Raw genomic sequence first — 14,299 nt, 5'->3', positions numbered from 1 at the left:
CCTTATACAAGCATCAAGGAGACTATTTTCCTGAATAACCTAATCAGTTTTTTAAAATCTATTTTACATAAAAATAGGGGAATCATATGAAATTTTCATTTAATCATCAATTTGGATGCTTTCCTCTATGATTAATGGGACAAGATTTCACTAATTCATTGTAAATCGTCAGCTACCAGAGACAGACCTATACAAGTCTGCAAACTGGAATCTTTGTCAGAGCCAATAAGGGTTTAATAACAAATTACCCAGTTCAAAGGAATCTTTATGGAATTAAGGTGGCAACAATCAAGTTGGCTGTTTAGGCTTTAACCATTTCAATATGATACAGTGACTGCCAGAAAAAAGTACTGTATGAAAATATACAAATTTCCCCTTAAAACAGCTAGCTATTTCCCTTTGGTATCGTCATCCCTTTCAGCCAAGTGCAAAGTGCAAGGCAAAATAAATTAAGGCAAAAGGAAAATAAAATAAGAAGAATGGTGAGGGCGAGCATGTTGTTGACCATGTAAGAAAACACGTGCAAAGTATACCTCAGATACACTATAGGTAGATGAGCACGAGGGAAGCCGAGCCTGGTTTTGCAGTGGGGAAAAGAAAACACTGTTAAAGAGGAAGTTATAGCACAGGAAGTGTCTCAGAAGTTTAGGAGGCTTCATCACCAACACATTTGCCAGATAATAAAACAGTCTTAAAAACAGACACTTAGGCTTGAAATCTCAAGGTTCATACTATTTGAGGAGAACCTTGTGATAAAAAAATACCTGGCTTAAAAAAATATCCATGACGGAGAGGACTACCCCAGTTAGAATCTGGTCTGGTCTTGCTGAGAAGATGCTCAGGTAGGGTTAACAGGCAAGTGGAACACTGGTTACTTTTTTCCTGTGGTACTACACTGATCGCACTGTCATAACATTGCCAGATGACATGTGAGATTATTTATAGAATGTCTCTACTGTACATTTTCATATCACTCTTTAAAGAGGGTGTCAAAGCCAGCTCAGTATTCTGATTCCGATTTCCTTTTCCTACTATTCCATTCTCATTACTGAATCCATTCTGGAGTACTGAATCGAAATAAACAAACAAGCCAACAGCAATAACAAAAAGACATTTAAAAACCTGAACATAAAACTCTTTAGACCCATCTTTTATCAGAATGTTTCATTGCCTTTTTGGTGACTTTTTCATGACATTAACTTGCTAATTTTCTGCCCTCTTGTTACTTTCTAGGTTGTCACATGCCATGTTAAATATTGTGGCTTCTTTCATAATCCTGTCACAATGCCATGTGAGTTAAATACTTAAGTATGTATTTTCTAGCTACATACTCTTTATGAAGTTCTAAAATACAAAGTTAGGGTGGGAAAATAAAGAACAGAAGAAGACAGCACAGTGGAGAAATCAGAAATGTCATTATCTGATTTGTTCTTTTAGTATATTTCTAGCACCCAGCACAGTGGAATATAATAGTAGGCACTCAACAATGGTTTGTTGAATGAGTGAATACACAAAGTCTTTTTTTCCTATCCTCAAAAAACTGAATTGTGTGAATTAATATTCTGAAAGCTTTACATTTATCATCACAAAGATTTGTGATAAAATGTATCACTGCAATTAATGAGTTACTAAGAGGTAGTTTCTAAATATGATCAATTCTATACATATTAAGAAATTTAACCTTTCTTTTGGCCATATACACATCTAATTTTCTTTAGCAGGATATTAGTTCTAAGAAACCCTTCCTCAGCATGTTTGTTCTGTTCCTATAACTATACCCATAAGACTGAAAAACTTTATCTTTTCAAAATAGTTTGAATCTTGTCTTTTTTTCCTTCTCACTGCTCCATTTTCAATTACTAGGGAAATTTACTTGTCAAGGAGATCTTTTGTTAATACCATATTTTTGTATTAAAGTCAATTCTGAGAAGGGCAATTCCATAATAAGCATTAAATCCCTCACAGATGTGTCACTTCCACTTCACTGTAGGCAATTTTACAAGTATTAGATGGTTCAAAGCACAAGAAAGGTTTTTGCTATTTTTCAGTAGAACTGAAACTTCAGGATTGAATTAATTCACTTTACATGTTAAGCAAATGCTAATAAAGCAAAAGCAAAATTAGCCTGTTTTCTAAAGAGATAATCTTAAAATTTGTTTACTGCCATCTTTATCATTATTGTAACCTGGTCATATTATAAAACATTACCTACCAAGATGCTCAGGATGTTACATGTTATAAATTAAATAGTAAATAAATGCCTATTATTAATGTGAGTAAATGTCAAAGAAGAAAGACTTAGGAGGCCCAAAGAATGTTCTACATACAAGAACCAAAAAACATTGAAATTTGCTCAAAGAAAGAGTACATAAACAAATTGATGTTTACTCATGTAAAAGCTACTTAAAGATTATTCATCTAAGGACTAATGGTCCAGCTGTTTTTCCTCATCTCAATCAAAGCAGGTTAATTCAATGTAAACACTTAAGCATTTTTAAATGCTATATTAAGACATGATGTATTACTTGATCACATTAGAGTGTCTTTCCTAGTTGTATGAAATTTCCTATAGAACTTACGATTTTATGTGGGGTCAAATAGGAAATTCAGCAGAAATCAAAAGTTGATCATGGTTTTCAGAGGAAATATCTTTACTAAGACACAAGGAAGTAATAAACAGAAAAATGCAATGTGTGCAGCAAAAATACTCTAAAAATACATTTTAAAATAGTTCAAAGAGCAAGAATGCAATTTATCTTTAAATCTCTGTAAGGGTACCCTGCCCCACACCCGCGCCCCTGCCCGGAGAAGAGGAATTAATAATCTGTACTTTATGCATAAGACATTTCTATATTTGAAGGATTTAATGTAATTTCGTGGTGAGTTTACTTAGTGTGCAGGTGTGTGTGTTTGGTATGTAAAGAGAGAGCAGCTGGAAAAAATAATATAAAAAGGAAGAATAAAAATGTAAAGGTAGGAAATTTCAGGGGATCAACTCTTTTCAGTGCATGCTTCCATGCAGAATGATCTGTAACCATCCTGAGAAAAAATAAGCAACTCCCCTTTTCTCAACTTGTAAAATAATTTCACACAGCCTCTATTATAACAATCTCTTTGTCAGTGTCATCTTGACACACTAACCAGTTTTAGCAGGTCTTGGCAAACAGGGAGACAGTACTACACAGTTTAGGCTTTCTGTGCCATACCGTCTTTGCTGCAATTATTCAACTCTGCTGTTGTGGTGCAAAAGCAACCACAGATTACATACAATGAAAGGGTGTGGCTGTGTTTCAGTAAAACTTTATTTCTGGACAGTGAAATTTTAGTTTCATATAATGTTCCACATGCTAAAATGAAATATTCTTTTGATTTCCCCCCCTACCATTTAAAAATACAAAAATCATTCCTAGGTCATGCACCCACAAAAGAGAAACAGGATTTGGCCCAAGGGCTGTAGTTTGTTGACTCCTGAGTTATAGCATTAATTTAATGAACCGAAAAGTGCAAATATCCTGAAGACAATTCATCAACATATAAAGAAGTATTAGTTTAGAACTAAAGCTGGAATCAAAACACTGATCTTAAAGGCCTGTAAAATCACAATTATCTAATTCATTATTTGTTATCCTATTTCATACTAGTCTTATTTCAGTATTCAGGAAATTACTAAACATTGAAAAACTATTCTTCAAAAGACATTGCTTTCTGACTTGATTCAAACATTTTTCTTAATAAAAATAGTCTTATTTTATGTGATAACTCCCTTAACTTTTTCCACTTCAAATAATACCATCTTTTTTTGTCGTTGTTAGCATAGCAAGTATTCATCATATTCCTTCTACTTCATCACCTTTCTTCTTAGTTCACCGATGTGCCAGTAATCTGTTTTCATAAGTCACCTTCCCTTTACTGTTTGTTAAAGTCTTTCAAAAAATTAACATATTTGATTACTGCAAACCTATCTGTATATATTTGTAGATGAATGGAAATTTACCAGGGTATTATATAGACTGATTTAAATTCAAAATTTGTGGCTTTGAGGTATTTTTATTCCTCTCATTTCTTTTTTTACTTTATTTCATAAGCACTTATCTATTTTTCTTCTAAATGTTTTAACATTTAAGCTTGTTTCCAGGGACCAAGATGATAATTTTATTATTATTAAAATTACTAAAAACCAATTTAGGGTTCAGAATACTTAAGCTCTGTATAAAGTACAGAAAAAGATAATACATTCTTAATTTATAAGAATCAAGTGCATCCTACTTTCTGCTATTGAAGAATCCATGTAAAATAAAAAAGTATGTTTTCACATGAGAAATAAAAACAACACTATTCTAAAAATAATTGCTTAATATAATATTCAACTTTATATCATTGATTATATGTGATAAATAAAAATGCAAGGTTCTTTCCTCTAAAAAACATAATATATCAATAGATGATATCAGTTGAAGCATTGATTTAATTAAATCCTTATCCCAAACTTCTGAATGATCTTACCTTCTTCAACTATTAGATATTTAAGTGGCAACATGGTTCTGAATCTTTCACCTCTCTGAAATATTTAGCAATGTTTCAATGAATTAAAAAGCACTCATATACTTGCTTTTCTGTGGAAATAATAAATTTCCACAAAATGAAATGGTCACTATATGCCAATTTATCTCATTTTAGAATCAAAATCTGTTGATACAGCCTATGATACTGAGAATAACTTTATTCTACATCTAAGTAACAGTTTTAACACACAAGGCATATTTTAAGGCGTGCTCAGACATGGCTGACTCTTTTGCAGCTCCATAGACTATAGACTATCAGGTTCATCTGTCCATGGGATTCTCCCAGCAAGAATACTGGAGTGGGTTGCCATTACCTCCTCCATCTTCCTGACCCATGGATTGAACCTGTGTCTCTTGCAGCTCCTACATTGGCAGGTGAATTCTTTACCACTGAGACACCTAGGAAGCCATTATTTTAAAGCATTCTGGGGGAATTAACAGGAAAGGAGAAAACCTGAACATTCAGCCAAGATTTGATTTGTATCTTTTCTTAGCTGAACTCTGTAGATAAGATTCTATTATTTGCCTTTTGACAATTTTTTTTTAATTTTTCCTACTATTCCAGTTAACAGGAATCTTAGGATGATATACTTTATATTCAGTCTTTTCAGAAAAAAGGTAGAACAAAGTGTGACACAGTGAAATTAAACAAAAGGCAAGGACACTGAGACTAGTTACTATGTACTCCTCCTTGCAGTATAGGTACTGAAGAAACTGGAGTGGCATGAGAACCCAATTTTCAAAGCACAGAGCTTTCATTAACCCGAATCTAACATGAACACCCTACCATATAGACCTCAGCAAGTCTAACCTTCTTCTGGTCTTGGTTTCACTGAAAGAAAAATAATATCACTTCCTGTGACTGGTTAGGGAAGAATATGGCACTATATACATATATTATGAGACACATTTTAGGAATTTCTAGAATGATATCCAGATGTATCTAGACTTTTTAAATTATAAAATTAATAAAAGTCTTTTAATTTCTTAAAACAGTGGAATAGAATCTGGGGATGACTGTGGATGATTTTTCAAATTCTCTAAGAATATGACTGAAAAGAAAGACTGGCTCAAAAGAAAGAAGTAGAAAAATGAGATACATATTAATTTCCTCCTCTGTTTAGCTATCAGTATTTAATGATTGATATTACTAAAAACTGAACTTTAGTAATCAAAAATTTAATGAAGAGATACACATAATATATAGAGTACATAAAAACAAAGCTGAGAAACTGGAGAATTATCATAGCACTATTATTTTTTATTCTATCCCTCATAACTATAATAGCAATATGAATTAAAAGTATGGCAATAATCTTGAGAGAAGTAAATCAGACCTAAGATTCTTACGAACTTCTTTTTAAAGCCCCAGAAAGAGGAGATCAAAGTTAAATAGAGCCAGAAATTATTTACTGCAGTATTTTTGTTTTTCTTCTATTGCATTTATACCTTATACCATTTCAGAGATTTTAATTCTATTTACCTTAAAAAGATATACTCAGGAGAAGGACCAAGCATTCTGAGTCTGAACTAATCAGTCACAAAAATATTATTGTTAGTATGCCTATACGATGTATGGACAGCACTGAGTGACTATAAGGTATTGTTCTCCTTCAAAGTGTTGTCCTGGGTCATGAGATTAGCCATTATCTCAAGTATTTGTAAGATGTTACATAATAGTGTTCGTAGTGAAGATTCTTACTGCCTAATTTTATTTTTAGAAACAAAAAATAGTATCTTAGTTATTCCCAAAGAGTCTGAGTTAAGAGAAGACTATTAACTCAGAATAGACCTATCTACTTTCCAGATTATCCATAATGAGACTCTAATATTGAATATTTTCCTTGACAACTGAAACGGAATCATCAAGGTTCTCTCACTTGAAGCCAGCACATAATTTAGAATCCTGCTGACACATCTAACAAGGGACAGAAGACACAGTCAATGGAAAAGTTCCAAGTGAAGTCTCATGAAAAGATCCTCAGAAAAATATACAATTGTGCAAGAAACACAGATTTTTGGGGAAAAAAAAGTTTTTAATTTGCATTGGAGCCAGAATGCTATTAAATCAAATGCAATGTTAGTGTGGCTTAAAGGTCATCTACCCTGCCAGTTTAATCTTTATTTCATAAATGTGAGCATGAAGCTACAGCTCAAAAAGAAAGAAAGAGATAGGGAGAAAGAGACAGAAAGTAAAAAAAATGGAGATGAGAGGACAAACCAATCTGATTTGGAATTACCAGTCAGCAGAAGTTTAGGGAAAAAAAAAAAATCACCGAGTGAAATCGTACATTTACTCTGAGAGAGTATCCTTTCACATTGCCTTCTAGGTGATCTCTGAGCTCCTCCAGCTTTCGATGGAGCTACATGTAAACATCAGAAAATGAATTGAAAAAGCAACTTGTTCTCTTTTCAGTTTTCCTTTTTCCTTTTAAAAATAAGATCATAGCATTATACATTCCTCACTGCCTTTGGCAAACATCTCAAAACATCAAAGATCTTTGTACAGTGCAAGAATACACGCTCAATAAACCGTGACTAGGAAGAGAATATTTAATTAAAGCATCTTTTCTCCCCAAAGTGTTAGAGAAAATAAATACCATAACTATTCTTATAATTCCCTACAGATTCACTTTAAAACTTTCTATTTTGCAGAAATATGAAAAAAGATACTTAAGAATTATAAAATTTGCCTTTCTTTCCCAAACACGCTTTATGATTTAAGGCTTTATTCATATCCAAGTAAATGGGGTGAACCCTAAAATGTATATTTTGTTCTTAAATGTATTTATGCATATATACATAATCATACTGTATATACACTTAAAAACAATAAACATATAATTACAACTTGAAGTTCTATACATCCAAAAGCTTAACTTCAAGATCAACACAGGTGTACTTGCACATATAATCCAGTTTATAGCAGATGGTGCTACAGTTATGAACGCTATTTAATCTTTATTTCACTATCAGTCATTTCCAAAAAGTTATGTCTAACTGCACCTTCTCTTTAATCTGAGTTATAGTCCAGTCTCAACAATAATGGATCTATGTCCCCTTCAAAATTAAAATATGATGCCTCACAGGTAGACAGTGAGGAATGCTACTGATATATCATCAAGATACATAAAGTCATATTTTTCTGACTAAATAATTTTAGTTTGCCTTGCTTTTGAAATAGGCATATAACCAACACTTCCAAGCCCCTCTGATTATTCTTAGTGAAATAATAACAAAAAAATGCTACCCAGTATATAGCAGTGTTAGAGAACAAAGAAGATGGCTTGTTTGGAATAAAAGACACAAACATACAGACACACCCTCATCCATGTGCACTCATGTGTGCACACATACAGATAAATAAACAACAACAAAAAGTAAAATTAAGAAGGCAGAAGAGGCAAGGAAAGAGTGCAGAAATTAGTGCTTCATATATTGTTAAATAGAAATAAATTGGAGGTGTGTAAAATTTTAAAATGACTTAATATTAGCCTCAAAGTAGTTACTGAATATTGGGACATTCCAGTACAGTGATTTATGTCATTTTGATTAATTTAGCAGTTACCATTGCTGTTAGGACACACGGGATTGAGATAGAAGAAGTGGCTAATTTTGAAGGAGGTTTCACTGTGTATTTTTAAAATTCAGCAAAATTTCCAACTTGCATTTATGGTGGCAGCATTAAAAGTGATTAATTGGCTATGCCTAAGTCTCTTAAGGATGATAACTTATTTATCTTTTCATCGTGATTAAATATTAGAGTACCAAGTGCCCAAGACATATTGACCAAATGGATATTTAACAACTACCAAATGGTACCATTAGATCAAAAATCTTAAGTATTATATTAGTAGGCCACATACACAATGGGCAAACATTTAGATAAATATCAGTTTCTTTTAATATCATATCAATTTTTAACTTTTGACAAATAAAACAGGGGATTAAGAGTGCTTACTATTAGCTATATGTGAGCTCACTATAATAGCATCAAATGAAATTCCTTTTCTAATTCTTAAGATTTTACATATATGTGACACATGTTATTAACTCATAATAATTATTTTTCTGGAATGAACTACAAATGGTAATGGCACTAAAATACACTTAATTACTTTTAACAAAAAAAAAGGGGGATATAATAATCTGAAAATAAAGGCTGGTTTTCTGTGTAACAGGAACTTAACACATAGTCAGTGACATCAATCAGAGGAACGGTTTACTCTGGAACCCCAAATTATAGGCTCCTGCAATGAGGCAGGTGCCCTTTCTCTTGTTTGTGGTGCCACTCAAAGCTAGTTATTTGACAGCTTGCCTTCAGCTGGTTGCTCTATGTGTAGCTGAAACAAACAAAAAAAATATGACCCAACAGCCAATAAAAATACTAAAATAAAACAAAATGGGATGGTGAAAAATGGAAAACGCCCCCTTCCTCCCTCCACCCTCCAAAAAGGAAGAAGTGTAGGCTATAGACGAAATCTTGCCAAAAAATGTTAGAAACATATTTACTTTGAGGGATCCAACTCTACTAGCAACTCCTTTGCTTTCATCCGGCCGTCTAATTTGCTACAATGAGGGAAGATGGGTAAAAAAGACAGAATAAAGAAAAAGTGAACTTAAAAATTTTTCTAAACATTAGTAAATAATACATGCAAAAACATCAATCGACTCTGAGATATGTCTTAGGAGGCCAAGGAGTAAAGTAACTAATCCAGAGGCTATATGACATGCTCTGCAAATAGGCTGGTTGCTAGAATTCAGTCTTTGTTATGACTCTGTTCCTAAGATGAGGAAACGGGCACTTACTTTTGGTTATCTTGGGGACTTCTGATGAAGCAGTATCTGGAATAGTGTTACATTTGCATTTGGCTTACAAAAAACAAAGAATTACAAATAAACCTATGCAGAAAACTTTGTCTCTTTTAGTGTCTATTCCATTGTAATATCAGAAGACAACAGTGGTATTACTAGATGCGTGAGTATTCCATAAGTGGAGAGATCAGTCTTGACAAGCATCATTCTTGATAGGTGACAGAGTGAAGTTCCTCTGCTTGCTGACCCAAGCATTGAGGTTATTCAGCTGTCACTGAGGTTCCCAATTAAACAATTGTGCTGCCCAACCAGAAAATTTTAATGCCAGACCAAAGTTAGATACATTCACTCCCTCAAAACTTTCAGTTATTTCAGCTGAATATTCCTCTTGGGTAAGACAACAAAAAAGAAAATAAAACTGCTATTTTAGAAATTTGTTTCAAATTACTGTGTAAATGAGAAAAGGAAGATTCTAAACCCAAACTGTTTTTATTAGATGAGGTATAAATAAGAAATCCCTTTGCCTTTATTTTAATAGAGCTGTAACAATAACTAATATTTTGTTTAAAGACAAACACAAACTGAAAAAAAGAGTCAGGGGAGACTGAAAGGAAGCTTCAGATCAAGTGCTTTTACATTATGGATTTCTTCATGTGCAGGATGATGGTCTCCATTCAGACCATCATAGCTCAAGTTAGTTGTGATGGTCTTGCTTTTAGGAGACAGTAAGTATCCATGTGATTCCAAATTCCCAGTGTTAAAGTCCTCAGGAAAAATAAGAAATCTGACCATATTACAAAATTATAATTTCTGGAGGCAGGCTACTGTTTTATATTTTTTATGATATCTTTGATAGCATAAAGAAATTGCTTAGGAATACTGTGAAACACTAAGAATTTCTGAGAAGAAAATCCAATTACTGAGAAAATTGCATTTTCACTTGAAAAGAGCACCTTGGTCCATAAGAACTGAGTCAACTTTTGGTTTTACTTGATATAGTTTTTATTAATTCTTCAACACTAATTAAATGTCATATCCTAAAGATAATCACCAATCCTTACTCAACTTTTAGTTGAAAAAAATTCTCAAATTCAGAAACAATGGATACTAATTAGAATGGCAACATTCTATAATAAAGGGCCTCTGATGGACAGTGCATTCATAATGTCTAGTCATTTTCTCATTTTATTTGATCTCAGAGAATATTTTTATATCAAAAGCTATTTCCCATTTTAAATTGATATTCACAACATCTTGATTATAAACTATGTAGTTTTATATAAAAATAGTCTAATACCTCATGTTGCTTTCTAAAAATGTTTAGAAACTGAATTATTGTATACTAATAGTAACACATGAACACTGTTTTCTACATTATCTTTTATATCTGGAAGGCTTAAAATTATATCAAGTCCAGCAACAGGAGGTCAAGGTTACATAGGACGTGAATGACAAAGCCAAGACCAACATCCACCATTCCTAATTTCTACTTTAAAGTTGTACCCTTAATAGGCCTGGAAATAAATAGGTTGGAAAAAAACCTGATGCTTATAAGAGGCTGTATTAAGTATACATGTCCCTGTGTGTCTATTTGTCTATCTATCCAATTTATGTTAGAAATGTTGTTACTATACTAATACATGGAAGAAAGTTTTCCTAACTCATTTCAATTCCAAATTCAAGTGCTAGTACAGAAGTTTAAAGAATGAAATATAAGAAAAGACAATCACCATGAACTCTGGATGTGAAAAATAGACTACACACCAAATTAAGCAAAGATTTTTAGGAGTAGAGAACTCATCTGTCAATGCTTGACACTGATTTTCTGTATTTAAATCTGATTTTGCAAATTCTTAACTATCATAAGAGGAAGACTTTAGGAAACCAATGTGGTTATCAGCGCTACAAGTGTTGTAATTCAAGTGTCATGTGCTTTTTTTTTTTTTTTTTTTTGCTCCTGACACAGGTAATAATTCCTAATATTGAAAAACTTCAGAAAGAATTTGAAAATATAAAATTTGAGTTGTAGAGAGAAGTCAAATCATAGATTTTAAAATATAATGCTCTCATTTATTCTAGTCAACACTTAATCATCAGTTATGATGGAGTAGCATAAATAAAAGAAATTCACAGCTAATCCAAATACCTGATTACTTTTTTACTTTGATTAGAATATAAAAGAAATCATAAAAGATTAGCATTTGGATAAAATGAAATTCATTCTTTATGATAATTATAAAAGCCTCACAATGATAGATAATTTGTTATATATATTTTTCTGTGAGACTAAACATTCTCTATCAATAAGTAAAAGAGGTTAAACTTTAAATGTTTACACTACATATAAGATCATGGAAATATAAATGAAGTTTGCAGACTGGATGTAAAGAACTGTAGGGATTACAGGTTGGTTAAAATTATTAGTTTATTTACACATATTGAAAACTAAAATGTTACCTGCAAAACAAAAACACATTATCACTAATGATTTCTGTAGCCTGAAGAAATCTTGCTGTAAATATTTTTTACTGAGATTGTAAAAGAAATAAATTAGAGGATCAAAATAATTTCAATCTTCTCTTCAGCCTCTCAGCTAGAATACATTAACAAGATATCCATTAAAAATTGTCTGAGAAGACTGCACTGTATCACTTCTTTGGCAGCATTCTGGGAATATTTCTTTAGGGATTAATTACTGGGTAATCTACCCTAAGGAATTAATTATGAGGATGTGGCCTCTAAAGTTGTGAAAAGACTGCTATTTGTATTCATCTTTTTAAAATAAGAGCTTGAATTATAGATATATTATGCAACAAAAGGAAATGCCTGGATGTTCATACAATATGAGTTGTTGATTCCCTTTGATTTAGCTTGGTTCTCCAAAACTGAGCTCTGTAAATACTGTAAAAGTATTTCCATTATTAACAAAGCAGAAAATTACCCCATCTCACCCTTATCTCTCTTGCCAATAATAAGTAGTTGTAAGCAAAATGTCAATATTTTTTCAAAGGCAAACATACAAGATTTTGGAGTATAAAATCATCTTTATATTAATATTTGAAACAAAACATGAAACTTCAAGAAATTTCTGGATTGTAAAAGTCATGTTAAGGTAAGTGCCCATATTACTAGGTGTGTGCATTAATACTTCTTTTTAGTGGCAAGATTTTGGTGAAGAATTATGAGAAAAGGTTACATATTTTATACATTTGTTTTATTTATGAGAGAACTCAGGTCTTAGGATCAGTAGCTTTCTGGAGACCTATAAATTAAAAAAAAGTAAATAGCTGGTATTAAATTCTCTGGCTCTGAGATCTCTTCATTAAATTTGGCCTCTCATCTACAGAATGATTTATGTAGATTTCCCCTTTTTCTCCCTTAATATATTTTGTATTGATTTAGATTAAGATTGTATAGATTAAAAAAACAGTTCTGTTTGTTTGTCCTAGGGACTGAATTGTTTTGTTTTTAGAATTATCTAATTTACGTTTAGAACTACCTTGAGAAATAGACATTTTTAATATGCCACTTAAAAAAAAAAAGTATGGGTATCGCTGACGGGAAATAAAACTTTTTTCTTAGAAATTGTCTTCTAACCAATATCACTTAATATATATTGATACAGCTATAGACTCCTTCTGATAGTTATGATCGGAGAAAGAGGTTTTTAAAAAGTTTTACTTGAGAATTCAAAATTTAAACAAATTTGTGAATAAAAAAGTTCTTTTTGGGATCTGGTTAATATTTCAATTCACTATATTTTAGGACTTTCAGTAAAACTGGTGCTTCATTGTAAAATAATTCTGTTTCACTTGCGATTTATTAAGGCAAAGTATAAAAGAAGGAAGAAACAAAAATAAGAGAAGCAGTAATTCTGTGCATCAAGGAAAAATAATCTAATGCGTTTCTAGAGAAAGGCAAACCAGTAAAAGGATAGAGAAGATCAAGGAAATACTGCAAAGAATAATGAAGAAATAAGAAGTTTTGACTTATTTTTGAATAAGCATCTTGGTAGCAAGTCACAGATCTACCAACTGCCCCCTGGCTTACAAAAAAATTGTATACTTAGGGAATCCTTTATTTGAAAGGCTATGATTTCTAATGGTTTATTATCATTTCAAATATTTTTATTTTATTACACATTTATTACACATATTATTTTGATCCCTAAGTTTCTATGATAGCTTTGATTTTGAAATAATGCAATCTATACAAAACTAGACTTTTAAGCATGCTATTTCCTGCCCACTATCTAGAGAATAATTCAATCCATGATCTTTTTTCCCCAAATTTCTTATCTGTCTATAAAGAAATTAAGAACCGCATTATAGGTGCAGTATAAAAGAGTTATTAGGTACTTTGGAACAGATAACTTTTAAATAGTATAGTGTATGTTCTGAAGAATTATTTATTATTTATATAGCAGATAGAAAAAAGTTTGTATTCAAACTTCAACTGAAATATAATTTTCTATCCAATAAGATTAGGAATAGAATGGTTTAGCCTGCATATAAAAATACCCTGGTATAAATACAATTATAAACACAAGCAAATAGTTGGCTTTATGAAGCAGGCAAAAGACACCCATCCTTGTCATTCCCAGATCCTGTCTAAATAGCAAAACCAGAAAAACTTATATTTTTCTGCTCTAGTAAAAAAATTTAGATTATAAAATAACCTATAATTTAATCTCTATGCAATTTTGTTTACTACTTTTTTAAACTACATATTTTATTTTGAGCATTTTCCCGTGCCATTAAATATTCTTAAATATGACTTCTTAGATTATATAAATAACTCATATATACATATGTATAGTAAATTATTTAACCACAGACGTTAAGGTTGATTCTGTTTTGTGAATATGAATAATGCTGTGATAAATAATCTTATAATTAAATCTTTCATTCTCTGTTTGATAA

The 14,299-nt window shown here is 31.7% G+C and overlaps 1 protein-coding gene across 10 annotated transcripts in view; it reads right to left on the bottom strand.

Moving 5' to 3' along the window:
- GPHN (gephyrin) overlaps positions 1-14,299 on the bottom strand; it is a 538,290-nt gene that overhangs the window by 174,560 nt on the left and 349,431 nt on the right. For 3 of the 10 annotated variants that reach the window (XM_027552205.1, XM_027552200.1, XM_027552203.1), the window contains 2 exons: positions 9,075-9,131; positions 6,854-6,925 (listed from right to left, as the gene is read on the bottom strand). The exons of 3 other annotated variants lie outside the window; for them this stretch is intronic. In XM_027552205.1, coding sequence (XP_027408006.1) covers positions 6,854-6,925; positions 9,075-9,131 — 129 coding nt within the window. Of the gene's footprint in view, positions 1-533; positions 576-6,853; positions 6,926-9,074; positions 9,132-14,299 lie in introns of all 10 variants that reach the window. 4 more of the 10 variants (XM_027552202.1, XM_027552208.1, XM_027552209.1 and 1 more) reach the window with 2 other exon arrangements.

Source organism: Bos indicus x Bos taurus, chromosome 10 (genome assembly GCF_003369695.1).
Source record: "Bos indicus x Bos taurus breed Angus x Brahman F1 hybrid chromosome 10, Bos_hybrid_MaternalHap_v2.0, whole genome shotgun sequence".
Taxonomy (NCBI): domain Eukaryota; kingdom Metazoa; phylum Chordata; class Mammalia; order Artiodactyla; family Bovidae; genus Bos; species Bos indicus x Bos taurus.
Note: the sequence above shows the minus strand (reverse complement) of the source record. Positions and strands in the feature narration are given on the sequence as shown.